This window comes from Poecilia reticulata, chromosome 14, assembly GCF_904066995.2.
Source record: "Poecilia reticulata chromosome 14, P_reticulata-male-v2, whole genome shotgun sequence".
NCBI lineage: Eukaryota > Metazoa > Chordata > Actinopteri > Cyprinodontiformes > Poeciliidae > Poecilia > Poecilia reticulata.
Window position 1 is genome coordinate 4,006,519 of NC_088843.1, and position 27,555 is coordinate 4,034,073.

Genomic DNA, 27,555 nt, shown 5'->3' on the forward strand with positions numbered 1-27,555 from the left:
GCAAACAAAGTCGTGTAAAATTTCTACGCAAAAAAATAAGCAAAAAATGTACATCCAGAAACTTGAACAAAATAAAAGTCAGTAAATAATTTACTTGAACACACAGAGTGTTCCCATGTTGGTTTCCAGAATCACCATTCACATTTCACATGTGTGTGTTTGCTTTGGATTATTATGACATGTTTACAGCTGAAACTGTTCCTCGTGTGTTTGAGTTCATCCTCGCAGACGGTGACCTTACTGTTAACGAACTGAAGTACTGAAACAGACTTTTAGAGATGCCACAAATACTTTGCTATAATTGTGTTATGAAAACATTCATTGTTGTAGAATAACTTGTGGTTATCGATCACATTTCCTACCTCGCTTTTCAGCCACGGCTCGGCTTCTCAGCAGAAATACAGCCAGGAACAAAGCCAGTTGTTTATGTAAAAAAATCATCTCAAATCTAAAAAAAAATGAAGAAATTAATTGTAATTTAATAATAAACACTTTTAATACATATGGTAAAATATAGCTGTAGATATTTACCCCCACTATTATAAAATAATATTGACTCTTATCAATCACCTCAAAATAAACCCAGTATTTCACAGATTTAAAAAAAAAAACAGTTCTTACCGTTAAAACAAACCCCAAGACGGCAAAAAGAAAACCTTTCACATGCGTTTTCCTTCAGGTTCTCAGCAGCTGATGGAGGGGTGAAGCGGTGGGTGAAGCAGTGTCTGCCTCTGATTGGTTCAGGTTGTGTAATTATGACCACACAATAAAGAGAGAAGAGCAGCAGGCGTATGTTCTCTGTCTTTGTGTAGTTCAGAGAAACGTGAACTATTGCTAGATAAAAACCATAAATTGAAATGTTACTGGTTTCGACAAACATTCATCCTGTATACCTACATCAGTACACAAGTTTTCAGGCAGACAGATTTTTCATCAATTTCTCTGATATAGTTTTTATGGTGGGGATTCTAAGTGAGCAGATAAAATGCAAGTTGACAAATAAATTAACCCGACCACAAAAATATCATTTGTACATTTACTTTAGCCATGCTGATGGAGACATTGGAATAATGGAGACGACAGTCGACTTCACCGCTACTTTAGTCACATAAATGTGACTAAATAGTAAACTACATATATAGTAAACCTTAAAAAAGTTTCCTTTGCTTGTGTTACATTGACTTTAACGTAAAACCAGCTAAAACACTGAAAGCAAATCCCAAACTTGTTTTGTAGAAGCTTTATTGCATTTCACTTGAGCAACACATCAAGACATCTCAATTTAAGATGAATTTATTGTTTACATAGAGTGAATAAAAGTTTAAAAAGCGCTCTTATTTTTTTTTTACAAATAATGTTGACACTGATTATTTGACACCAGGATGGCATTAATAAAATAAAAAAAAGAAAACAAGTGATAGGCATTAAAGACACAAACATTGAACAAAAGAAATACTGTTTAAACTATACTTATATATTGATCTCTACTGATTTCTGCAGGATAGTAAACCCAAAAAATGCATTCAAAGTAAACTTTGGTTTCATGCTGGTTGTGTGCTGAATGATAGGCATTCTTTATCAAAATAGAAACTCATCAATCCTTTTTAAAGAAAAACAGACATCGTCAAACAATCACTGAGCACCAGAAGGTCTCAATGTCCTTCCATCCTTGAAAGCAAGAGAATTAGATAACAACAAGTTGAAATGTGGACTTTTGTCGTTGTGTAAAAACAGGCTGAGTGGTTAGGAAACAGAAGATTGATTTCTGTCCGTCACTCCTTGTTGCCGCAGGTGGTGCAGAGGATGTCTTTTCCTTCAGCCACGAAGCGTTTGTTGGACAGGCTGAGGGAACATTTCTTGCAGTTGAAGCAATATTCATGCCAGGAGCTTCCCTCAAAGTTCACAACATTCACACCTTTACCAAAACCTGGAAGGAGAGCAGAGCAGAGACGAAGACTGAGCTTTTTCAACCTGTGTGTGTGTGTGTGTGCTGTCACAGTGGTGCAATATGTGAAAACTCTAAGCCTTCACATTTCTGTCAATACATCTCTTCTTATCATGTGTGTTAAACACCTGAAGGAGTTTGGAATGGATTCCATCACTATGTGAGATTTCATAACAATTTGACAGTGCTTTTTAAAAACACACATACTCCTTAAACTTTTGCACATTTTGTCACCTTGTAGCCTCAAAGTTAGTAGATACTTTCCATCCAACATGACTGATCTTAAGCTGTTGCACAAAGGAAAACATTTCAGTCACTTTTCAGATTTTTATCTGTAAAAATTTCAGAAAACTATGTATTGTTTTTCAATCACATATAAATATATATTAATCATTGTGCAAAAACAGCTGGTTGCAGTTTAGAAGTTCACCACTAGATGTCACTAGTAGCCGCAGCATCACGTCAGCGTCTTAGTGCTTTATAAATAAAATGTTTTGTTGTTATTAATATTAATGTGGAACACCACTTTGTGGTATTCTTTTGTCTCTGTGACCAGATTTTACTGGTTTGAGCAACTTTAGGTTTGATCTCACCTTTAATTTAAGGTTACCAGATTATTGATTTTAATATTAGGCAGAACAGATCAGATATTTGGTTTTGGAGCAACGTATACTAATCCAGGACAGAGGAAAGAATGTTTCTAATTGTCTATAATTTTATAAGACCACAGGTATCAGCCTTCAGTTAAAATCTGTAAAAGCACATTTAAATTGGTTAAATCTGATTCTCTTTCGTCGTGTCTAGCAGAAAGAGTTTCAACTTCAGCCAACCTGTGATTGGGTTGTGGCAGCCACTGCACTTCTTTGCCACTGAGCTCTTGTAGCAGTCGACGCAGAAGACCTGGTCCTGGTGGGTGGTGAAACTGGTCCCAGCCAGAGGCTTTGAGCAGGAGCTGCACACAAAGCAGTGGCTGTGCCACGGCTGCTCTTGGTAGTTCACTCCTCCGGACGTTATCGGCTGCAAGCGAAAAACAGCAGCAGTGATACGGTCAAATTAAGGGGATAATTCAGTCAGATCAGATTCAAAAACAAAAAGTTTCCTCTATTTTAAATAAATTACTTTTTTGCAGCTGACGCAGGTCTTGGCAAACTTCTCATCGTAGCAGGGGTTGCAGTAAACATCATCTCCCTTAGAGAGGAAACTCTGCGATGCGATGGGTCGTTTACAGCTGCAGCAGGTGAAACATTCGTCGTGCCACGAGTTTCCTTTGTATGCCACGCTCTCAATGCCTACAGGAGATTAGGAGAAATGTCACATTCTGGTCCAAATGAACTAGAGCAGGAGTGTCCTGTATGCTTTAGGTGGTTTTCTGCTCCAATTAAGCTCATTTAAGTGACTAAAGTAGTTGGTCATTTAACTAATGACCAAGGGGACTGATGACCTGTGGGGTTCTACACAATTTTCATAAAATTATTTATCTTATTTCCAGACTCAAGATTTCAAAGTTGTCCATTTTAAAATGCAATAATTAATTTATGACAGGTATTTTCACAACTTCACCTATGAAGACAGGAAAAAGTTGAGTCTAGCAGAAAAAACAGAAGAAAAACCATAAGGAGGGATGGAAGAACAGATACAGAAAGATAGTGAGAAAGGAGGGAGACATGGCAAAAAGAAAGGAGAGAAGGAGGGATGGAATGACAAAGTGTACATACAGATGGAGGAAAGAATGGCCAATAAAAGTAACTGAAGAAGAAAGGGCAGAAAGAGTAGTGGAATGAGGAAATAAGGGAAAGAAAGAAGGAAGAAGCAGATGAAAGAAAGAATGACACAAGGAAGAAAAAGAAAGGTAATTAATTTATTTTGTTCTCTTTACAAGGTTAAAGAGAACAAAGAAGAAAAGACTCAAGGAAGTAATGTGACAAAAGAAAAAGAGGAAGGAAGGATACCAGAAAAGAAGAAAAAAACATTTACATAATACATGTTATTTTTTTTATGTCCACACTGAAAAGCAGCAGAAGTTTCAGACACAGTGATTTGATCCATGGAACCAGACTATAGTTTCCAAAGTTTTTCCGCTTTAGCGAATAATGTTTTGAATTGTGATTGGTCATACCAGCAGGTATGGGTTTATAGCAGCTGTGGCAGCGCGGAGCAGCATCTCTGGAGCAGCACTTCACACACATGATGCGCTCATCCTTGGTGTTGAACGGCTCCTTGGCCAGAGGCTTGTAGCACTTTGTGCAGCGGAAACACTCCTCATGCCAGTGACGCCCTTTGTGGCTCAGCTCCTGATGGAGGAAAACGGGAGTTTCTCAAGCGGTACATGAAGGAGTACAAACCCAAACCCGATCAAATCCATCTGGAGAACACACCTTTGTCTCCACTGAGATGGGTCTGTGGCATTCTGCACATGAGTTGGCGCAGAACTTTGTGTGACAGCGAACACACACCGGCTTCCCCTCGCTTCGGACAAACCGCTTCCCGCCCAGGTCCTCCCGGCAGTAGAAACAGTGGGAGCTGTCTGCCATCGTCACGACGATACAGCGTCAGGCCTAAAGCAGGAAGAGCAACAAAATACAATTTCTATTGACATTGAATCAGCTTTTTAAAACTATTACAAAAACCTAATTATTCTCTGTAAAACACATTGCTAACTTTAGAATAACAGCTCATGTCTGAGTGTCTTCATCTGTGATGCTTGAATTGCTTTTGTAAATATGTATTTTGTTTTTTAATCATCACAGCTCCATCTGTTCCCAGCCTTGTATAAGGACAAACCTTTCCCAAAATGTCCACACAGAGGCGCTGTTGGAACACTTTATAGGACACACTTTATCACTACCCCGACACTCGTGCATTACCACAGAGAAAGATTTGTATGCGCAACTTAGATGTGCAGCTGGTTTGTATTTCAGGTAACTTATCTCTGAAGAAGCTCATAAAAAGTGGACATAAAATGTTGTGGTTCACATAAGTGTCACAGAGAAGCAAACGGTTCACACCCTCTGATCAGATAAAGACTCACTGAGCTGAAAAAGTAGATCTAATAAATCAATCATTGTACAGATGAAAAATATCTGGCAGCAGTCAAAAGTGAGTTAAGCCTTGAGAGTTAATGCTCGTCTGCTGTGGCTCTAACCTTTATGATTTTTTTTGTCCAGTTTTAATCCAAAATCTGTTTTTTGTTGAGACTTGTGGTTTTTCATCCTCTGAACATCAGTTTGTGAATCCTTCAGTGCTTTTATTCATTCTTGTCTTGACTTTTCTTTAATTCAATATGTTTAGCACTTTTTAGATTGTTCTGGCAGTTTTTTCAGAATTTCACCAACGTTGATCATCTCTAAAATCTCTAACACCGAGGTTAGATTATCTGCACTCAGATTTTTAAATCTGTGTTTGCACATTGCAAAAACAATGTTTTACTGCTATCTTTTGCATTTTAACCCAGATCCAGTTTAACAATAACAGGTTGCGACATGGCCCATTTCTGATTTTTAAATCCATTTATTTTTTGCCCTGTCATACCTAAAAATGAGAAAAGCGATCAAATTAAAAACATAAACAACCATTCAATAAGCTAAAATTTTATGAAAAAATAACTTACTTCAGTAACCCACTTCATAAGTGAAACACATTGCATTGTACAATAGAGAAGAGCTTATTAATGTGAGTTATAATGATTTTTCCACAGCCAATGAAAATATGATTAAAGTTTAGATTATTGCATCAGATCAATACAAAGCCTTTTGATGCTGAAATGTGGGCTTAACAGTAAAACCAGCATAATTGAGTTTTAAAATTAAATAAATTCAGCAACATTCTGAAAAAGGTTACAGGGTCATTTCTAAGGTGTCGGGCCTCCACTGAGTGACGGACATCATTACCTGCATATAAAGAAACCATGGTGGTCATGTGACCTCTAATGGAGCGGCAGAACTACTTTAGAAGAAAACCCAGGACAGCTTAAAAGCTCTGCAAGCCTCATTTGCCTCAAAGTCAGTGATCTTGGCTCAACATGAAGGTTTGTCAAAGAATAAGCATCTCACATCACAGATACTTTTTCACACCACTGAACTGAATCATGTCCCACAAGGCGGTGTGACTCTGAAACCTCTGCGCCTCTTTAATGTTGCAGATCCTCTGGTCAGCTGAGCAGTCGCTGCTCTGCATTCCCAGCATTTTTCTTTAATCATTTGTTACCAACATCTTGAAGACAGAACTCCCCGGTGTGTTCGATCATTATGTCATTCCATTCTGTTTAGACTCAGCTCTGGTCCTCTCCAACATTTCCTTCACAATACGTAATATTCAGTAAATGTAGCACTACTTCAACATATTTTTATTCAAGTAAAAGTAAAAAAAAAAAGTATTTGGTAAAAAATTCTACTCAAGTACTGAGTAACAGATCAAATTATCAATCTTTTAAAAATGTCATGATCAAACTCACCAAAATATAAAGTGGAAAGTTGGTATTTTAAGGACCAAAAATGACAATAATTTATGTAAGTGACAAAAAAATAACAAGATCAAGCAAAAATAAAATTTCTAAATCAGTTTATTTCAATAAAAAATGTCTGAAGCTGTAACAAAAACTGCAGCTGTGTGTCTATGTCTGGTGAATTTTTGTTTGAAACATGTTTGTTCTTTATTCAGTGAGAATCCAGATATTTTACTCAAGTAAGAGTAGTGGTACTTCATAATAAAATTACTCAAGTAAAAGTGCAGCATAGTATAAATACTCCATAAAGTGAAGTTTTTCAAATAAAGTTACTCAAGTAAATGTAACCAGTCATTGCCCCACTCTGGTAATATTATGAAGTTGTCCAAACCTTTTCATCTTAATGCTTTCTCTCTGTAAATAAACTGACTTAGTTTCCCATCATATAAAATCCGCTGTGTTTAAAATATTCCGTATAAGTAATAAATTTCCTTCGCACAGAACCAAAATCACCATGTTGAACACCATAACTCTGATCACAGAGCTGTGATTACAGGGTTAGGACTTCAGATGGCAAATAAAACACTTTGAAGTGAAAATCACAGCTACAGAAAAGGCATAAAAAAAACAAGGATGCGGTTAGAGATGCTTGCAGCCTGTTCCCTCGTTATTTCCCGCATCAAATTTATGCTGGCTTGCTGCAAGGAATTCTCCAAGCTGCTGCAAGAGAGAGAGAGAGCTGTGCTTGTGTCGACACAGTGAGGTGAACGCATGAAGGAATGCCTGGTATGACGTGTGGTGAAATCTGCTGACAGAGCTTTGATGGACCCTACACACAAACGCTCCACGTATGACATGAGCCACTCCCACAATCTATCAACTTCTTCTGGACGTAGCAACTCTGGTTGGAGCAGATTGAGGAGGAGGAGGATGAAGATGGTACCCAAACGTTTAAAACTGGGGACAAATTCTCAGTAAAGCCTGCAAAAGCTTAGGTTTGGTTTTTGGCTTTAGGGACTAACAGATGACAGTCGGGGACAGATGACCACAGTGACCTACTAGACGTCTGTTACACGATTTAGGTGGCTGAATAAAACTAGGAATAGAGCCACATAATCTACCAGTGAGTAGTTTATGTGTAAGCATGTTGTATGTAGGTCAAAATAAAAAATTAGACGTCATTGTCATCTCGAATTGAATTAAAAAAGTGCTCCTTGTTCTTTGATTTTTGCTTTTTTTAGTAAAAAAGACTAAAATCAATACCAACCTTCAACATCAGTTTTGTTCTTTAACAAAGACATGCAATAATGTCGTCTGAAACAATATTTAATTCATGCAACAAAAAAAGCTTTAAGAGTAAATACTTTATTACGTTAATGTTAGCTGTTTGTTTTGTCGTTGCTCAGTGATGTTTTAGCTGGGGGGTTTTTTTAAGATGTGCACTTGAAGGTCTGATGTGAATTATACCTGCACATGTGCTGCTTTATTTGGATGAAGTCATTTCGAAGGAATTTTTGTCCCAGATTATTTCCTTTTCAATGTTCTTGGCTTGGAACATTGAAAACAATCACAATGGAATTAGTGTCATGAGTTTCACATTTCTTGCATTTGTCATTCGTCTCTCCTCCCTTGTTTTCTGACTGAGTGGTTGTGTTGTTGCAAACGACAGTATGAGAAACTCTTCTTTTGGGAAGTGGAAAAAAAACTAGTTTTGGGCAATAATAGTGTACAGGTTCAATGCAAACTAAGCATTCTACATGGACGAGGTTCTGGAATTTGAATTCATTTGAAACTATTTCTAAATAAGAACACAGTATCTGTGTAAATCACTAGTTGTTTCTTTTTTATTAAAAAACTGTCACTTTTTTTCTAATGTGATGCATATTTATGCAGAAACAATCTTAATTTTAGAAAGCTAAAATGATGCAAGTTCAAAACCAGACAATTAGTAAAGTAATTCCAGGTAAAAGTGCAATAAACTCCACTGAGATTTCTAAAGATTTGGTCTTTAACTAATGTAGCGTTAACCAGATTACGACCAGACCGCAGTCTCTATGGCAGGTCAACCACAGCAGATTTAGAGAAGATCGTTTTTCCACATTGCTTTGTTATTAGTAGTTGCCCAATAGAAATGATAAACTCTCTAACAAAGTCAAAAAGTCTAAAAAAGTAAGTACAGTATAACTTTCTCAGCTACTCAGAGCTGTTTTAGCCTCAGTTAGGTTGAATGTGCTTTTAGCAGAAGTGACAAACGTCTCATGCATAGACAATAAACTGGGGATGACATCACTGTGAGTGGACTCAAGTCTTCTGTTTAGTTATCTGCCAATTCATTACTTATTAAAGGAAAAAGAAGACGCTTCGTTTGTAGAGTGGGTGAGGCGCCTCATCCATTCAGTGTAGACAGAAGGTACGGCTGGCTTCCTGCTCTTTTTACCCGCTTTTCGTTCAGTCTTCACCTCTGCTAATTTTCAAAAAAGTATTTGCTGTTTTTACATTTTAAAAAATGAGAAAGTGTCAGCCTGAAATGAAATACTGCATAGTTTTCAGTGCTGCAGACCTCAACATGATGAATAGTAGTCAGCTATGTGAAAATCTTATCTGATGGGACTCAAACAATGGCTGACAAGAAGCCAGTATCCACACAGGTGAGGGCAAAACAAATAGTTACATCGTCGCGGCTTGCCTGTGTTAAAATAAAGGTGGTTTAAAAACACTTTTTTGTCGCCCACATAGTGGTTAACTTTGCATTTTTTCTTTAGGTACGCCCTCTGTAAACAATCTCTGCTTTTCTAATGGACTCAGCTCAAGTCAGAATTGCAGTGAGTAATCTTGGGTTCAGATCTGACTTTAAAAATAAGCTGACAATCACTGAAAAGTGCTGCAAGATTTAATGTGAAATTTGAGATTCGGGGATACATGTGTGGCTAAAAAGTGTTTTATTGCTGATTTTTACCTTTTCTTGGATAATAAATAATCCTCTTTGTCTGTCAAGGTTGGATTAAGTTCTTAAGAGATATAGATGGTAGAATTTGGGTGTTAAAGTGTGAAATCCATCTGAATTCTTGAAATCCTCTGTCTTGCATTTCGCTTAAAATTTGACTGTAACTAGACTAACCTAAAGTCTTGCATAAAAGTCAGATGATTCTGCTGTGACACGTCCAAAAAGCTGACATCATGTCATTAACGGTAGTAGAGCAATATGTGTGACAAAGTATATTGTGGAAGAAACATGCCAAGAAAGAATGACGCTACTTAACGTGACTGGACAAATCATGTGTGTGTGCGCGTGCATGCGTGTGTGTGCATGTGTGTGTGTGTGTGTGTGTGCGTGTGTGTGTGCGTGTGTGTGCTGGTATGAGCTTATTGCTGAAGAATGTGGTGGAAAAACTAAGACAGGAAGTCTCCATCAGAACCTTGAGGCTGGCACAATCCAGCTACACACTGAAGTGTTTAACCTGACTTTTTTTAGCTCACTGTTTGCGTCGCCATGTCATTAATCCTGAGTCTTCATGGCTCATTCAGTCTGAGCTGCAGGTGGCCGCAAAGGTTAAACAAACACTTGGGGTGGAAACAGGTTAGAGCAATTGTCATATGCAAAGATTTTCTGGCGGCTCAGTCAAAGAACTGTAGGGGTTAAATTATAAAAGAAGTCTATATTGTTTTTACTTGTTTGAACTTTAGACAAGAACATCTGACAGGAGGAATCATCACCCAGTCATGCAGCGGATTGCAAAAGAGAGAAATGATGCATCTTTTGTTCCGTAGTATGGAAATAAAAATAGATTAATTGAAGTTGTAACAGATCACAACTTTTTCATAACTTTATGCATAATACAGATGTAACTTTGTACAGAGTTCAGTGATTTGTTCATCAATGTGGAGCACTAAGATTAGATTCATTTCACAATCATTTTCTAGTTTAAAAAATAGCAACTTAATTTGAAAACAGCTTAGACAACTGGAGGTGATCACAGCCCCAACCTGTCTTTTGTAAAGTCAGCAGCCAGGCAGATTCCTACCACAAGCTTCCAGCAGACAGTATTTTTCCCAAACAGACAGTATTTTTCCCAAACATTCGGTGTGACAAAAAACAGCTTTGGTCAGTCTGCTGTAAAACAAGTTCACGGTTTGAACAGTTGCTATGTGTGGCAATTTAAAGACAATGTGTCCATGCTTGCTTGCTGCTAATTTTATTTGTTTAGGTAATTTTTGACTCAATGCTTAAAGAAATGCCTCAGTGGAAAATTATCAGCAATTTACTGCCAGGAATCCTGTCATTTTCCTTGGAGAAAATTTCTTTTCTCTCCGATATCAAAGAGTGCTGATTTGTGGTTTTCCCTTGCCAGTTTTTTAAAAATTTTTATGAGGGCTCAATCACGTGTAATCAAATCAGGAGTGCTGCATGAGGTCTTTATGCTTTGTGGGAAGCTGATTGGTTTCAAAGCTGGCTAAATACACCTTTATTTTTTACTTGAAACCGTCAAATGCATAATCACCAAAACTCACTTTAAATGCAACAGCAACTACTCAGAAGTTTGACAGTATCTTTGTTTTTGCTTTGGCCTGCTCTTTTCAGCAGCTTGGTAAAAAATTTCTAATAACTGTACAATTACTTGAGTGCCATGCAAATTACAGCTGTCAGCTGGCATCTTCACAAGCCTCATGTCTTGCCTGAAATAGCCTAGCAACTGTAGCAAAAACAGACATGTTAGCAAGTGCTAGCTAGTGAAAAAAATAACATAACAAATTCCAGTGACTGTCAGCAGTGTTAAAAACCTCATGTCTGTTCGTTGTGGAGTTTGATAGTTATTTGGAAAACATTCAGCTTTAGCATTTGCAAGCTAGCAGAAGATTTACCTCACAAATTCCTTTGAGAGTCTTTATGACTGCAACCAGTTCGCCACAGAACATTGTTAAATCAGAGAGCTAGCATTTTCTAGCTAACAGAATATATTTTTCACATGTACAAATTTGTAAATAATGCATTTGACTCTTTAATCCAAATATTTTATTTACATAGTCATAAGAAAAATGGTTTAAACTGGATATTACGGCATTTCTGTGTAGTAAAAAAGATTAGGGATGTGTTTTTGCTCAGTGTAGATCATATGGTTAAAAATGCTAAGCAGCACAAAGACACAATAATAACCAGCAACATTGTGGTTTCTGTGTGTCATTTGATCCAATACTTGAAATATTCAGAGAGCCTCCGAGGTTTGCAGGCTTTCTCTAACTGCCCACCATCACACTGAGAGCGTTCCCACCCCTGATTCCAATCATGCTATCTTAAAAATAAATACACAAGTGTTTGAAAATGAGCAGCAAGTTCAACCAAACATTTGTGCAACACATAACCCCACAATGAAAGATGGGAATAATTGTTTTATCTGGCTCTGGTGAGTCCACATTCCAGTAGAACAAGAGATCTGAGCCGTTCTCCGAGATGGAAATGATGGCTTTAGCAGAATCTCATCCCACTTTGTCTTGAGTTACATTCTCTTGTCTCGGCTCCAGATTCTCCAGTTTGTGACCAAGAAACTTGAAAAAACTGATAAATATATGTTTTTACTTAAGCTTCTTTGATTTTTGTGATATTTTTAGAGAGATTCTGGCCACAATAACACCAAAGCAGCCTTGACTGACGGCATTTCAAAAGTTTAAAGCTGATGTTGAATTTAATGTTATTTTTTTTTATCTGAGCAGTTTCCTTGGCTCCACATTGTTCCAGTATTAAACCATTCCTCCAGTTGTATATTCGCTAATTTAAAAAAAACATATCCAGGCCGATTTTTAGAGAACATGCCCTAAAACTTTTCATGTACTTCTGTGCTACTGATACACATTTTCATTATTCTCAATTAGCTGAAAGGGAACGTGAAATATTTTCAGTCAAGTGCCAGAAGTCACGGGAGTGGATAATCTTCATGTTCAGATCTGTTGAGTATTAATTTACAGCTAGTAAATGATCAGTAGAACCTGCCTGGTTGAGTCTAACTACATTTAAAAGCTCCTGTAGCCACAAAAAAGAACAACACCAACCTCGTCTCGCTTCCTTTTCTTAAATCCCAATTCTGAAAATCATACAAAACTGATTTTTTTTTAGTAACACTCTGCCAGGTAGGTGAACAAAATGTTGTTTCAATGCTTTTTTTTTTTTAGCAATAGTTTCCACTAAGACACATAAGGTTCCACCTAGAATCATCAGACTTGCCTTGTAAGTGTACATTTTAAAAAAACAGGGCATGAATTACAATCTGGTTTTACTGAACATGAAGTTACTCAAATCTATTAAACTGATGGCAGTTACTACTGGGAGAGCTCCAGTTGCTTTTTGTATTATTTTCCAATGTTGATTCCATAAAACCATCATTAAATGCTGCATTTATGTTCCAAGCTATGATCAAATGTAAGTACTGCATGCTTTTTAGAAACGTGATTGAACAACTGTGACTTTGTGAAGTAATTTAGTTGATATTTGAAAGCCAAATAAAGGCAATAAATAAATACATATCACAACTTATCTGTGTGAGATATTACGTCCATATCGTCCATCGTTAGAAGACTCAGCTAAAAAATAAGGACTGTTCCTCATTATAAAGGTTAAGCAACAAGAAGAATGGCTCAGTTCCTCATTTTCATGTTGGACGTGTTATATTTTGAAAAAGATATTTTATTCCACACAACTGTAGTATTTGCACTTCAACTCATTTTAAATAAAATTAGTCTCAGAAATTAATACTGTCACAATCATTCTGAAAGGTATTTTTTCTCTTTGTGTCTGGATGTAGTGTTTTCACTCAAAACAGTCCTCTTTGCTATTTTTTGGTTGCTTTTGTTAATTAGTCATGTGTCGTCAAAGATAAGAAACAGATTTTTTCCCAACATCACTTTGAAAATATTTTGGTTTATTCTGTATTAGCTAGCAGTCTGCATCATGGTGGAGCCGTTGGTAGCTCTGCTGACTTGCAGCAGGAAGGTCCCAGATTGAATTCCCAGTCTGGGCTTTTTTGCATGTTCTCCATGTGTATGCATGGTTTTTCTCCAACTCTGTCTGCCTCCAACAATCCAAAAACTTTTAAGATTAACTGAGCTCTATAAAAAGGAGTGTGTGCATAAATGATTCTGTATCTCCGCGTTGTCCTGTGATTAACTGGCAACCTTCAGTCAATCACAGGGCAAGTTGCTGATACACACCCTCCCTCTGTAACCCTGCAAGGACAAGTGAGTATAGACAACGGATGGAGACGTGTGATTGATTACTCATCCCCCTGCTTCTTTCCCCTGTTGCATAACGCACGGCAAAAAAATATCACCCAAGACATGAAGACAGACTTTAATGGCTGCAGGTCAAGAACAACAAACAGAAGAAACTTTAAAGCTTCAGAAACCCATCAAAGACTCCGCTAGAATGTAATTTGGGAATAATATAAAACACACACACACACAGCTTAACCATATTTAAATTCTGACCTTTTAAACATGACATAAGACAAGTCCATCTATACATAAAGTTTTATGGGGTTGTGCATGTCTTTTACAGAACTGGATTAGTTAAACACAGCAGACTCCGGCTTGAATTTATAACACTCTGTGGCCCTTTGGTGTGGGATCGGACTTGGTCGTTACTCTGCAACATCTCACAGCTTCATATGGGGGTTTGCCTTGACAACATTACTTAAAAATCTGACCCTTTGTCCACCTTATTAAAAGTAACTGTGGGTTTATGTCTCTAAAAGGATAACGTTGCATTCCTACTGTAAAGTACAGAGGAAAAACACATGTTGAGTTAAGCATGAAGAGGCCGCAGTGAGGCCATGTGCATCACTTAAATGCTTATGGATTTAAACACACTCACACACACAGTCAGGGGAATGCAATGAAAAATAGCAGAGCAGGAATTTTAATTGACCTCTGTGAAGCATTTTTAGTTTTAGTGGTTCCATCATAGGATGGGGGGAAAAGGAGACTTCCTAACTGGAAACAGATTTCAGGAGCAGCTTTAACAAGTCAGCGCACACACACACACAGAGAGAGAGACAGACACGCACACACACACTTACAGAGACAGACAGCCAACGCCCGAACTTGTTAAAGTCTTTAGTTTCCTCTCCGGATATCAAAATGCTGCTTTAGCAATGCAGCGTGGATGAGGTCATAACTAACTAAATAGGAAGACAGAGTTTGTCTCACATTATCTGTTACTCTCTGTTGGATGCTTGTAAACAAACAAGATACCACTTTACCACTTATTAACCTATTAAACTAAATATTACATTTCCTCAAACATGTTTAGGCTCTTGTAAAAGCACAGCCTGCAGTAACTGGTCTGTTCTGCTAAACCTGTTTTAGTTGGGGATGATGCACAGTTCCAGCAGTTAAAAGTAAGCGGCACTCTGCAGAGATCTTACCCGGGTTCGGAGTGACGTCTGCGGCGTTGAACGAGCTGCTGTCCCGGTTCCGGAGGCTGCGGAGCTCCGCTTCCCCAACACCGTCCCTCGGTTTAAAGGCAGAGTCGGACCCCGACAGCAAAGCCAGACTCTGACCGAGGCGGACAGCGCCACCTTCAAAATAAAAGACAGTGCGCTCCAATTGCACAGAGGATTTTCAAAATAAAAGCACGTTCCTAAAAACTGGAATTGCACACTGAAGTTTGTAATTGTAACATGACAAAAATATAAGTCCAAAGTATGAACAGTACAGAACAATCTGTGTCAGCTTCAAATGTGATTTTATTTGTCTTCACACCTGCAGGATGTTAAACTGATGATACAATTACTTCAGGATTAGTTTGCCTCTTAAAAAGTAAATTAAACGTGTGTACTCAAAAATACAGTTTCCACAATCAGCAGAAACATCAAACATTTTCACCAATTCAGTTCTATGTCTTCCAGTTTGTTCGTTATTTATATATATATATATATATATATATATATATATATATATATATATATATATTCCCAAGTAGATAAATGTGAGAGAACATAGATAGATGGAGAAATGCAGAAACTCAAAGCACATTAAAATTACCGCCTAATGAAACCAGAAACACATCCTCAACCTTACAGATGACACTTTTTATGACATCACAGTCAACATTCACTTCAATAGAAATAGGAAAAAATTGTTTTTACGGAGTTAGATAGTTCAACAAAAACTTTTGACTGATGTCAGAGAAGAATAAACATTTTTTTTTAAAAGTGCAGAGCATTATAAGTTAAAAAAAAACAAAAAACTTCCCTTTTGTTCCTTTTTCATCCATTGTCAGTGAAAGTTTAATGACTTTTTTCATGTCACTTTATATGGAAGCTTTCTAAAAAAATACACATATAAGAGCCATGTTATTGCCTGTAAATGCAAGTATTCAATCTTTCAGATTCACAGACAAAAGATTTAACAGTAAAAGCACAGACAGATGGGAAAACTGTAGTTAAATTATACTGGGAATACTGTAGTGTCTGGCATCAATCAGAAGATGTGACATTTATATAGGGTCATCTTACTGCACATGAGCAAAACAAAATATGTACAAAAACAGTTCCTGAATAGGCACTTAAGTTCAAAACAGTTCAGTCAGCCTCTTTTCATCAATGGTGACAACAAATCACAAAAACCTGGTCGGTACTTTTTTTTTTTTTGTTCTTTTTGTGCACTTTTTTTAAGAAACTTCAACCAGATGGAAGCAGTAAATCCAGAAACAAGCATTAGCCCTAATAATAACTATAAAAAATCTGATCACACATATTAAAACAAACAAACACAAAGGGAAGATCTGGTTGGGAAGTAAAAAGTAGAAGCATATGCTACAGTATGGGAAGGATACAAACTCCTGGAATAAATAAATGTCTCCATCCTCCTTCAAGAAGACTTCACTACAAAAGGTACCATGTGGGAAAAATGTAGTGCGCTTTTATTTGTTTTTAATAAAATGAGGCGTTCACTACCTGGCAGTTATGATTGAAAATCTACACAATAAATAATAAATAGAAAAATTATAATTACAGATATCAAGAATTTTTCTGTTAAATAAATAAATCAGTAGTTAAAAAGATTCAAACAGGTGGATCGTGCTAAAACCTGTCTCAGTTTTACTTGGTGTTGCTCCTTTGACCTTCACTCAGATGTTCACATAAACTCATCATGAGCATCATTCGTTTTGGGCTTCCAGTGATGCAGGTGAATTCAACAAGTTTGAAAAACTAACACCATACTGCCAACCCCTCGCTTGTTAGATGGTACAGTGATTTTAATATTTGTCTTGTCTGAATATAAAACTTTTCTCAGGTAAATGATCCAAAGCACAAATCAAAACTGGTTTGGAAAGAGATAAAGTTGACCATCATTAAGGTTTTCCTCTGCATCTCATGGACTATGCTTCAATACTGAATACATTCTGAGAAACAAACCAATTTAAATGATTTCTACCACTTCTAATAAAAAGGGGGATCGAATATCCAGTCAGATATGTCAGAAATTAAAATAAAATAAAAATTAAATAGCAAGATGTTTTTCTGCATTATTACGCAAAATATTAGTGAGAGTGCATCCAAGATAATCAACAAAGGGAGCGTAAGTTAATTGTTGCATAATCATTGCACCCTGGAAAAAAAGGTTCAAATACATCTTAAGATCAAAATAAAATGACAATAATGCAGATGATGAGTGAATGTAAACTTCGTGGTTTACCAAGTACCAAATACTGTATTCGTACCGCTCTCATTAAACGATATTCCCATTTTTTTATCTGCTGAGAATCCCAACCTTCGTTTGAGGAAGTTTCAACAAACTGACAGAAAAAGTTAACATCGAGTGGAAAAACGATTAGTTTCCCAAATGTAGTGTGAAAAATCTTCTGAGTGGTTGTGAACTTTAAAATAAATAATTGGTTAAATACAGACGAAATCATTAGAGGGAACATAACCCCAGAAAACCCAACATTTACACCAGTTTTAGTGGTTGACCAACACGCAGAGAAAGTCGGAGCTTTAAGAGACCACAGTAGTAAAAATGAATCACCTCAGACGACAGCCACACATCGAAGCCTCCTGTAGAGGGCAGACTGAGGACTTTAGTCTACATGTAGTGCATTAATAATCAAGATCACAAGATTCTACCAACATGTTGAGCTGAATCAAGCACGGCTCATATCGGAAATGATTAAATTGATTTCCGACTGCTTTTTAGACACAACGCTGGTCCAGTCAACACCGAAATATGAGATCAAAGACTGATTCATCTTACATGTGAACTACATTTTGATTTAGTTTTTTTTCTTTTGCAACAGAAACATCAAACCCCATCTTACAGTCTGTGCCTGTGAGGCTCGGAGAGTGGGGGCGAGGGCGGAGGCGGGAGGGTGACGGTTGTCGGGGGCTCCACGGGGTCGTCCATCGGCAGGACAAGCCGCGTGCCGCGGATCGCCACGTCACGCTCCGCCGGGTCCAGCTCACCATCCCGACTATCGCTGAACGGCCCGGCGCCGGAGTGCTTGGGGTTGATGGTGCGGGACCCGGATGCGTCGGTGCTGACGGTGACGTCAGCGTACATGGAGCTGACGTTGGCGTCGTTCAGGATGAAGTCGGAGTCATCGTCGCGAAGTGGCCCTTCGTTCTGAAGGCAGGAAAAGTGAAATGTGCTGATTATTAAACCCAAGAGGATATTAGTGTTTTTCTTGCTGGATATATTTTTTAAGGTTATTAAATTCAAGACTCTGTAAATCTGCGGAACCCTAAGAAATAAATAAACACAATAAAAGAAAATACATAAATTTAATCATTAAAACCAATGTTACTTTTGCAGGAGAGATGCTTGTTGCTTCTCTGTTGTAAATAAATCATTTATAGATTTTTCTTACAAATGTTAGTGTAAATATGACACCGTGCTAAGTTCACTTGCTTATCTGACCTCTAATCTTTTAGCACCATCATAAATCTGAGATGTGTTGCTGCTTGAGTTTGAATGTGCTGTTAAACTGCGACTAATCAAACTTCATGTGCAAACCTCATAGGCCTGTGGACTGGTGAGGCATCGTGCCAGGGGGCCACAGCAAGCCGGCAGAGTAGCAGTGAGAGGGGGCCCGCTGTGAGTCAGGAGGGGCTTCAGGTAGCTGAAGGAAGAGCTTCGGTCAAGGACTTAATTCATCAAACACGTGAGCCTCCAATGGAAACGGCGTTCAGCATCTTCAGTATTTATAGTTTCACTAATATTTCCCAATACAATGATTTTAGCAAAGTTATTATACTGATTTAATGTCACTATTATGCTTAACAGGACAAATGTTGATTTTTGAAGAGTAAAATCATTGCCTCTTCAAGTGAATTAAATTTGTTTTCAATGGTTTCAGTGCAAGAAGAAACTTATATTATTGATTAAATAAACAAAACATTGGTCACTAGGAAACTAAATTTGTAAAATGAAAGACTTTCATACAAAAAAAAACATTAATATATCCTTGGGAGAAAAAAAACCCTTGTAAATCTTCAATATTGAAAGCTTGTGAAGAGCACCCCCTAGTGTCGAAGTAGAAATCCGCATGACTTCAGAAAGAGATCGGCAGGATAAAGGATACTTGTGGTCGAAGTTGTACCAGATCCTGAAGGGCCAGGCGCTCTCATGCTTGGTGCTTCTCCTCTGTGACCCGTCCAACACAGCTGAACTCTGGAGAGCACAAAATTGCACTTTAGTTAAAACCTATTTCATACATTCTACAACAGCATGTTGTCAAACTTTTTAGCACAAGTTCCCCACTGAAGCATATTCTCTGGCTTCCTGTCACAATATTAGAAAAAAAGTAGGTGAAGTTTAAGTCACTTAGAATACATGAACGGCAGAAGGTGGTTCTGAAGTACTGACTTCAGAGGGATTGAATACAAATACATCTGACACTTCTTGAATTGTTATTCATAAGAAAAATCTAAATCATGAATCATTTTACTTCATACTTTTTGAGCTAGTCCAACATAAAATTCAGTGATGCTTTTATGTGCATCATGAGAAAATGTGAATGAGTTCAAGGGGTATTTAGACTTTTGCAAAGCACTTTATAAAAAACTAAACTATATTCTGCAGAAGAACAAAATTCAGTGAAGTGGGTAGAAATATTCATTTCCTTCATTACTGAGCTTCTGATGTTGCTTAACTCACCACTGAGGCTTTCTTCAACAGAACCACCCTGCTTTTCTGTCACTTCCTGCCCATATCTATCAATAGATGCATAACATTTCTATGCTTCCCCTACTTGAGGCAACACATCTCACATCAGGAAACACTTCTGTCTGTTGAGGTGATAAACTTCTCCTGTACTGGTGCACCAGTACGCGCTGTGCTCAACAAGCTTGCTTTGAATCACAATGTCCAGTCGCAGTGGAATAATTGATTTATTGATCACGCGACATTAGCTCTACTGACAAAAACGTTAAAAACTAAATAAATATCAATAATCATGATTTGTGCCTGCAATGATACCGGTTCCTCCATAGGTGGCGCAACCCACAGGTTGAAAACCACTGAATTAGACATTGCATAATTACTTACGGAGTGCTCTTGATCAGAATCCACTCCCACTCTGAAAGGAATCGGAACAGGAACACAAATGTAACAAACGGTGCAGAAACAGCAGCAGAAACAGATGCGAGTAGATATCCAGCCTTACGGTATGCTCATGAAAGACAGCATGGGCGTAGTGCCCCCTCCACAGATCCACACGGTGAAGAAAACAATCAGCAGGGTGGTCGAAAACATCATCTGGCGGGCGTAAGTGGCTGTGTCCCGGATAGACAGAGCGAAAGTCATCGCCCCACGCAAACCTGGAGATGAAACAGCAAGACTGAGAGTCTGTGTTTATGAAACTGGGTTACTCATGCTGTGGGAACAGAGTCACACTTTAGGAAGCCTGCATTGAAGACAAGGACAAAAGAAGCCCCTATCAACACTAAATCTATCATCACCTAGGTGTTGATAGCATAAGCCTGATGTAAAGTGCTCTAAAAAGTTATCTAAAACATACTGTTCATCTATAAAAGATCATCTCTGCACCTTATACGTTTGTCATTTCTTGTAGTACTTTTGTTTTGCCCCATTTGAGGGTTGACATTTACCACTCACCTGCAAACATCATAACATGTTGAAAATTCATTCCGATCTTGTTTCTACGGCCCAGGTTGAGCAGGAAGGACAAGGGGTAGATGTTTGCAGCCCTGCCCAGAAATACGGCCAACTGCACGCATCACGGTCAAGGACAGAACTCGGTGGGGGGAAAAAACGACACAGCAGGTGGAAAACAGCAGAACGGAAAGTATTTGTGGGTTGAAAAACCCCAAGCTAATCTGACTAATCTGCACTTTGATGTGTGCGTCAATTTCCATTTCGGTTTCCGTTAGCAGGAAATTAAATTACAAACTGAAGTGTTTCAGTGATAGCTTTTGGACATGCAAATATTTGGTGATGGCTGAAGCAGTCCGGTCTGTCACTTCGATGCTTCTTGAGAAGGGTTATTGTGTGTGTGCTGGTCCAATGCAGAGCAGAGTGAAGGATACGAAGGCTCCGATGATGAACATCGGGTTGAAAACGTGCGACTGAAAGGAGAAGAGCGTCAGACCCATGTAGGAAAAGATGAAGTTTTCTGCCAGGAAGTTCAGCAGCTCAAACAACTGAAAAAAAAGATGCAAAATTGATTAAAAATTAAGTTTTATATCAGAGTCAATAAGCAAAGCTAAACAAATTATGCTTTAGAAGCACAGATTGCTCACTTTTTTCATGTTTTCTTTCAATCTTTTAGTTCAGAGTGATTTTTATTGTTATTTTAAGAAGTTCATCCCATTCAATTCGATTTCAATTCAAAAATACTTTAGCGTTTGCTTGATTTAATTTCCCTTTGGGATCAATAAATAAATTCTTAAAAATAGTTTCTTATTCCAGTTGATAAGTTAGTACATCTAATAAATCTTGAAAGTATTTTTACTGTGGACTCAAAAGATTGTTTCAGTGTTGTTTCAGTTTGCGCTCAGGACTTGTGCTTTTTAGTTAACCAAGTCGTTGCCATGTTTACTTTTCCGTGATCTAAAAACTATGTGGTACTTTGGAAGATTACATGATTATTCAGACATTTCTAAGCTCAGAAGAATTCTAACTATGTAAGCAATGCTAAAATGTTTAAAATTAGCATTTCAATTAATGTATTCTGGTGTTCCTCAAGGTTCAGTTCGTTTTAGTTGATATCTAAATGCTTAGCCATATTTGTGTCCATATTTCCAGATGTATGCTAATGATGCAGTATTTTAGGTACATATAGAGTAAAGCGCACTGGCTTCAACAAAACTGTCCAAATATTTGTGTCACTGAAGGTTAGATGTCACAGTTAACCATCGTGGGTTTTATGTATTTGTGAGAACTTGTTCAGCAGAATCAGTGAGATAAGGTGAATTTGAAATGATGACTAAAAAAAGTCATCAGTTCTGATGAATGACATCGCCATGCAGACTTCTGAGAATTCCCTGCAATAAATAAAATCTACATCCTTTTTTCTGAGTATTTATTCATGAAGAAACTCGGTTGTACAATTGTTTCTCTTCCCATATCTGTTCTGTGGCTGCAGCATTTTTTTAAGATTTTCTCTTCATACCCACAATGTATGATCCAGCATGACAAGAAATAGTGATTACAAAATTGGTTGAGAAACAAAACTGCTTCAGAAGAGACAGAAACAGTTTTATGGATACAACTTTTTACCTGTTTAGTCCGGTCTTGAGAATCACGAGAGAGATTGTTGTAGGTGTAATGAGCCTGTGTGATCCCACAGAACAGCACCGCCACAACACCTTAAAAACAAATACAATTTCATCTTTTAAGAGGAGAAAAACGCAGAGGATTCAGAGCACGTACGCTAAAGCATGCACACACACACACACACACTCCTAAAGGCAATTCAGAGAATACAATAAACATAACAGTCATGTTTTTGGAGCAGTTAAAACTCCATTAACGTGGTCATTATGTTATCAACAAGCAAATAATGAATTAAAAACATTTTAAATATAATACCCTATTAAACAATGCATCCAAGTAACTCTTTAAAACAGCAATCTTGCACATGCTAATAATGTAATACAATGTAATTTCATATATGTGCAGGTCTATAGCGACCGCTAAGATCCCCTAGCAACAACTCGCCCTTGTTGTGAAAATTGTTATGGTGGAGTTATTCTCAGCATTAGTGAGGTGTTGAAGCGTCAATGAAGGTGAAAGAAGCAATTTAAAAGGGAAAATGCATTTTCTACAGTGGCATATCTGTGGTTTAAGTTGCTACAATGAAAGATGTAGTGAGATTTCAGCGGGTATCAGGAAAACTAAACACATTAAAGAAAATGCTTCAAATAAAAGTCAGAAAGGTCTGCAAAAATTATTTAATCGGGGTATGCATTTAATTCCTCGGACACCAAAGCGTCACGCATGCTGAGTGGTTGTAGACGTACCTGTCATCCCGCAGGCCTCTGCCAACAGAAAGGTGCTCCAGGACATCAGGAAAAATAAACCAGTTTCCAGTAAAGGGAAGTCCCTCAGCTTAGTAAACTTTGTGACGTAAGAACAACTTCAAGTTAAGGAACAAAGCACCAAGTCTTAGACAATGAAAAACAAACAAATACAATATACTTATTACATGCAGTTCAATCAGTGATAACAGCATTAAAATAATCTTAGCTCATTATATGGGGAAAAAGAGATAGAAATATTGTAAAATAGAAGTTTCCTCCAAGGTAGTTGGGGCACACAAAGGCATTATTAATTGAAACATCCTATTTGCACAATCTCTGTAGATGATTCTGAGTTAAAAAGTCTATTTTTGTGTGTGGTGAACAACATGATATGTATGCTATGCTATGTCATGACTATGTATGCTATGTTTGAGATGGTGGGACAGAGTAGGCTTTTTTGGGGATGCAGGTATAATAATGGTTGTTATGGAGATGTTGTGATGCCATTTATATCTGTTTTGACTGGAGATATGAAAAGTTTAGGTGAAGTTAAAAAAAAGACTATAGTAACATTTATTTTATAGGAACTCTAAGGGTTGCTAATAACTGTGGAACCCAGTTTAAAAGTTTAACATTGTCTTTTAGACTGAAATGAGGAAGGAAGATCATTTTATTTGAGACTTTTTACATGTTTCCAAAGGAGGGCAGTGTATGTATCACAATAAGAAAGATCTCTATATAGATATAATTATATTAATCTATATAATTATAGAAAAGGATATAAGAGCAGTCATGACTCCAGTAGCCACACCAAGAGAAAAAGATCCACTGAAGACACCCAGGAAGATGCCGAAGGATTTCAGCACAGCCATGGCTTCGAAGCTGTGGCTGTTGTCCCCCGCAGGCTGGTACGCCACAATGGAGCTAAAGGACAGTAGGAGCACACAGAAGCATTTACAAGAAAACTAGAGGTCGAGTCCTTCTCAGAACACAAGAAGAGATTGTGGTCAAACACATGCTTGTATTTCCTTTGAATCAGAAAGTCGGTCAGGCATTAAGACATACCTGCAGCAACTTAAAACACAGCTGGGTTTTATAAAGAAAAACCATGTGAGGTTAGCATGCTGAAGAGTAATTAGAAGCATCAGCTCCGCTTGATTTCCATTCGATAATAGATTGCTCACATTTACATGTTAGTAAAATTATAACAAAGTCTGATTTTCTGATTACAAGCATGGTAATATGAAGCAAGCTCAGAAAAACACAACGAAAAGGAGAAGAAGGGGCTGCAGTTGCAAAATGATACTGAGAAAGGGGAGTAATTATCCTAAAGGTGATTTAAATCTACATTTTAATTTTAATAACTGCAACACATCAACCAAAAAAAAAAATTCTAATGTTTTACCACAAGCAAAATGCACGCTTTCCACCCAACCTAAACCCACCCACCGAGGAGTAAATGTCTGGTTTTCTCCCAGCCATTCTTCAATCTCCTCAGGCATAACTGAGCTGTCCTCTCCAGCGGAGTGAACAGCTCCCTGCCTGCTCTGCTTTTCAAAGCGCAGGAGAACGCTACAGTCATACGTACGGACAGGCGGTCAGTGACACAGATGGGTGGAGAAAGGCAAGCAGTGGAATGACAGGGATGTTGATGTTAGTGTGGTTCATTTCCACATGGAGAGTCACAGTTAGCTTGTAACAGTACTGTATGGTCATGGAGAACAATCCTTTTCTAATGCCATTTTCACACAGATTATCAGGGCTGCAGCATCCTGCAGAGCGTGTAGTACTCACGACGAGAGGACGATGGCCACAGCATCGTTGAGAACGCTCTCCCCAAACAGCAGAGCGTACAGATCCACGTCTACCTTCAGCTCGTTAAAGATTGCCAGAACGGTCACTGAGGCAAACAGAAACAAACAGTGCAACTTTACAACAGGAGAAATACACTGAAGGTCTTCAGATACTGTCTCCAGTGAAGCTAATGCTGACATGTTAGCTATGCATGCAAGAACTGGAACCATGTTGAATGCATTTTTCATCACGGGAATCAAATTTCCTGCTTTAATTCAACATTGCATATGAGTAACTGAGGATTTGATGGTACTTCCTACCTGGGTCTGTTGCCGAGACGATGGCCCCAAAAAAGAGGCAGTCAGTAAAGAAGAAATCCCCCCCGAGCTGACCCACCACTTTCATGAAGGACACAAACCCATACATGATGAGCCTACAGAAGAAGTACAAAACATTATAAACACATTATAAATACTGGAAATATCAACAAATTAACTAACTTATTTAACTCAGTGAAACAGGTTATTTAGTTTACTGTTATATCAAAGAGGATCAGATGACTTACCCAATAACAAAGCAGGATATGACAGTTCCCATGAAAGCATAGGCCAGGATGGAGCCAATGTTTCTGAAAAAATGCCTCTGAGGAGAAAGAAGACAAATATTAATTTATCAGACAGAGGCCGTAGAAAAATACAATAGAAGTCAAATAACAGTCAACAAAACTAACTTTTAGTTATGCCAGTTTTGGTCCTCCATAGAAATGAGTCAGATTTCCAGCAAGCTATCCAAGAAGCTTTTTGATACCCAAACTACTTGGCCGAAGTCTTAAAAAACCAATTCTATCAAACACCAATATTTAAATGTCTTCATTTGAACAAAGAAATGTGTTCAAATGAATTTAACCATAACTGATCTAAAACACAAAAGGTTTAGTTGCATTTAACGTAAGGCAATAAGAGAAACAAAAAACTAAATTGACAGTTGATGCAGACAAATTGCCAAATTACCCTTTTCAGACTGTAACCTGCATGGAAGATTATGGGAGGCAGTAAAATGTTGAAAAACACCTCTGGGTCAAAGGTCACCTAAAAAGAAAAAGAGCAAAAAGTTATAAAGTTTTACACCAATTAGTCAATTCAACTTACTACATACTTCTCTGCTTGTTTTTGCAATGTGTTGCATTTTATGAGGACTGTCAAGTTAATCAAAATGAAATCTAAAAATATGTGTTAATAACGAATTATATGTTTGTTCACAATAGTTAAAAGTGGGTCCTAAATGGATAAAACCTGGTTCATTGTTATTCTTTATGTTATACTTTCACTAGCTACAGTGTAAAGTGTGACATCACTGCCACAGTCATTTTATGGATGAGATGCTAAAATGCTTCTTGCCTTTCGCAGCATCTCATCGTCCTGCACTTGCTGGTCTGTCCCCCGGCTCACTTCCCCCTTAAGCGTGTATTCATAGAACCTTCCGCTGACGTTGACCAGCAGAGTGGCGGGGCTGGCGTTGACGGCACATTCGAGGACCACGTCGTTCATGCTTTGGGGCACATGAATGCCAAAGCGCAGGATCACACCCACCAAGAGACCTTTGAGTAAATATGAAGGGGGAATCAAGATATGAGGATAGATTTACTCAGAGGAAGCATGAAGCTTTTTTTCCTCTGTTTTTATGTCAAAATGATTTAAGTGCACCTAAAAAGCAAAAAAGAAGCTTGCTTAATTTTTAAGCAGAAAATTGCATCAGAATTCTGTTTGGTAGTGATGGAAAAAATTAGGACAATGGACTAATTAAATAATTATCATTATTAATGCATTTGGTTTATGCCAAACACATAATCTGTTGTGGTGTCTGATTTGTTAAAAGAATTATATTATTCTAATAATATAATAATTATTATAATATTAGACATTTTAAGGGGAAATAAATAAATTGGAGGCTCACACATTTAAGTTTTAAATATATTTTTAAAGGGTAACTTCCTCACCGTTTCTGGTTTATTTAAAATGCCAAAATATTTATATGTCCAAACCAAATCATTGTCTGTCCTATTTTTTCATACGACTGTATTTCAACTTTACTCTAAAAGAAAAACTTGGTCTCTTTTACCAACTGCCCTCATTTGGTGGGTTAATAATTACATTTAATTGGAACCAACACAGCAACCATAAAGCGAGTGACCTGCATTTGTGTTTATAACCTGGAAAGTGGATCATTTAGTTTCCCAGAATTCAACAGAAAGACGGTCCAGTTAAATGTTTTCATGTACGTAAACATGATGCAAATGACATTATTCACTAGTTATAAGTAGACTCTAGCTGTCCATGTTCCCTGACACGTGAAGAGAAAGCGTTTAATTGGCTTAGAGGTCAAGTTTAAGCAGCTGACTGTTTCCGTCACAGGCAGCCAGTCATGAGGTGTCTTTTATTTTGACTCGATTCATTAGCTGATTGACACGACTGGTTGCTAACGTTAATGTTCTTACCGTAGATCATAGCAAGCCCCGTTTCGTGTAGGAACCTGAAGCGGCGGTGCTTGAAGAGCCATATGGTGAGAATGGTGAGCGTTAGTAGCATTATGAATATGAGCAGATAGGCACTATCTTGTCGGTGGCTCTCCTCGGCCATCCTCTCGGTAACGACATTATTCAGAGCGGCGTTCTCGTCGCCTTGGCCGCCGACGAGTAGGACCGGTAGCAGGAAAGGCAGCAAAAGGGACGCTTTGGGCGGTTTGGCACCCAGGAAGCGCCTCGGTGTGAATCCCATTTTGGCCGTGTGTTAAGGAAATTACATTTGTCGTTTAAATTAGCGCCGCTTTAGCAGAAGAAATAGCCCCTCTTGGAGGAACGCAACTGACAGCTCCTTCCGCAGCCTTTACCAAAACACTGAGACTTCCGG

The 27,555-nt window shown here is 37.9% G+C and overlaps 2 protein-coding genes across 2 annotated transcripts; both read right to left on the bottom strand.

Moving 5' to 3' along the window:
* Positions 1-1,225: 1,225 nt before the first annotated feature.
* On the bottom strand, positions 1,226-14,957 carry LOC103475384 (four and a half LIM domains protein 1-like). The gene is made up of 6 exons (XM_008426959.3): positions 14,798-14,957; positions 4,321-4,500; positions 4,062-4,236; positions 3,065-3,234; positions 2,776-2,962; positions 1,226-1,927 (listed from the first exon to the last, which is right to left on the bottom strand). Exons 2-6 carry the CDS (start codon positions 4,474-4,476, stop codon positions 1,773-1,775), a joined length of 843 nt encoding a protein of 280 aa, XP_008425181.1. The 5' UTR covers positions 4,477-4,500; positions 14,798-14,957; the 3' UTR covers positions 1,226-1,772.
* Positions 14,958-15,100: 143 nt separating this feature from the next.
* Positions 15,101-27,535, bottom strand: LOC103475385 (sodium/hydrogen exchanger 6-like). The gene is made up of 16 exons (XM_008426960.3): positions 27,144-27,535; positions 26,047-26,246; positions 25,660-25,737; positions 25,215-25,291; positions 24,970-25,082; positions 24,650-24,755; positions 23,638-23,779; positions 22,856-22,961; positions 22,113-22,201; positions 20,921-21,034; positions 20,490-20,601; positions 20,038-20,191; positions 19,920-19,950; positions 18,955-19,043; positions 18,387-18,492; positions 15,101-17,996 (listed from the first exon to the last, which is right to left on the bottom strand). The coding sequence occupies exons 1-16, from the start codon at positions 27,421-27,423 to the stop codon at positions 17,688-17,690; spliced, it is 2,106 nt and encodes a 701-aa protein (XP_008425182.1). The 5' UTR covers positions 27,424-27,535; the 3' UTR covers positions 15,101-17,687.
* Between the last annotated feature and the right edge of the window lie 20 nt (positions 27,536-27,555).

Excerpts from the sequence above, each read along its gene's own strand:
- LOC103475384 (XM_008426959.3), bottom strand. The coding sequence starts at position 4,476 with ATGGCAGACAGCTCCCACTGTTTCTACTGCCGGGAGGACCTGGGCGGG. Across the intron at positions 4,237-4,320 it reads CCATCTCAGTGGAGACAAAG|GAGCTGAGCCACAAAGGGCG; the intron begins GTGTGTTCTCCA and ends TTCCTCCATCAG. Across the intron at positions 2,963-3,064 it reads CCTGCGTCAGCTGCAAAAAA|CCGATAACGTCCGGAGGAGT; the intron begins GTAATTTATTTA and ends TTTCGCTTGCAG.
- LOC103475385 (XM_008426960.3), bottom strand. The coding sequence starts at position 27,423 with ATGGGATTCACACCGAGGCGCTTCCTGGGTGCCAAACCGCCCAAAGCG. Across the intron at positions 26,247-27,143 it reads GGGGCTTGCTATGATCTACG|GTCTCTTGGTGGGTGTGATC; the intron begins GTAAGAACATTA and ends ATTTACTCAAAG. Across the intron at positions 23,780-24,649 it reads GTGGCCATCGTCCTCTCGTC|CTCCATTGTGGCGTACCAGC; the intron begins GTGAGTACTACA and ends ACTGTCCTTTAG.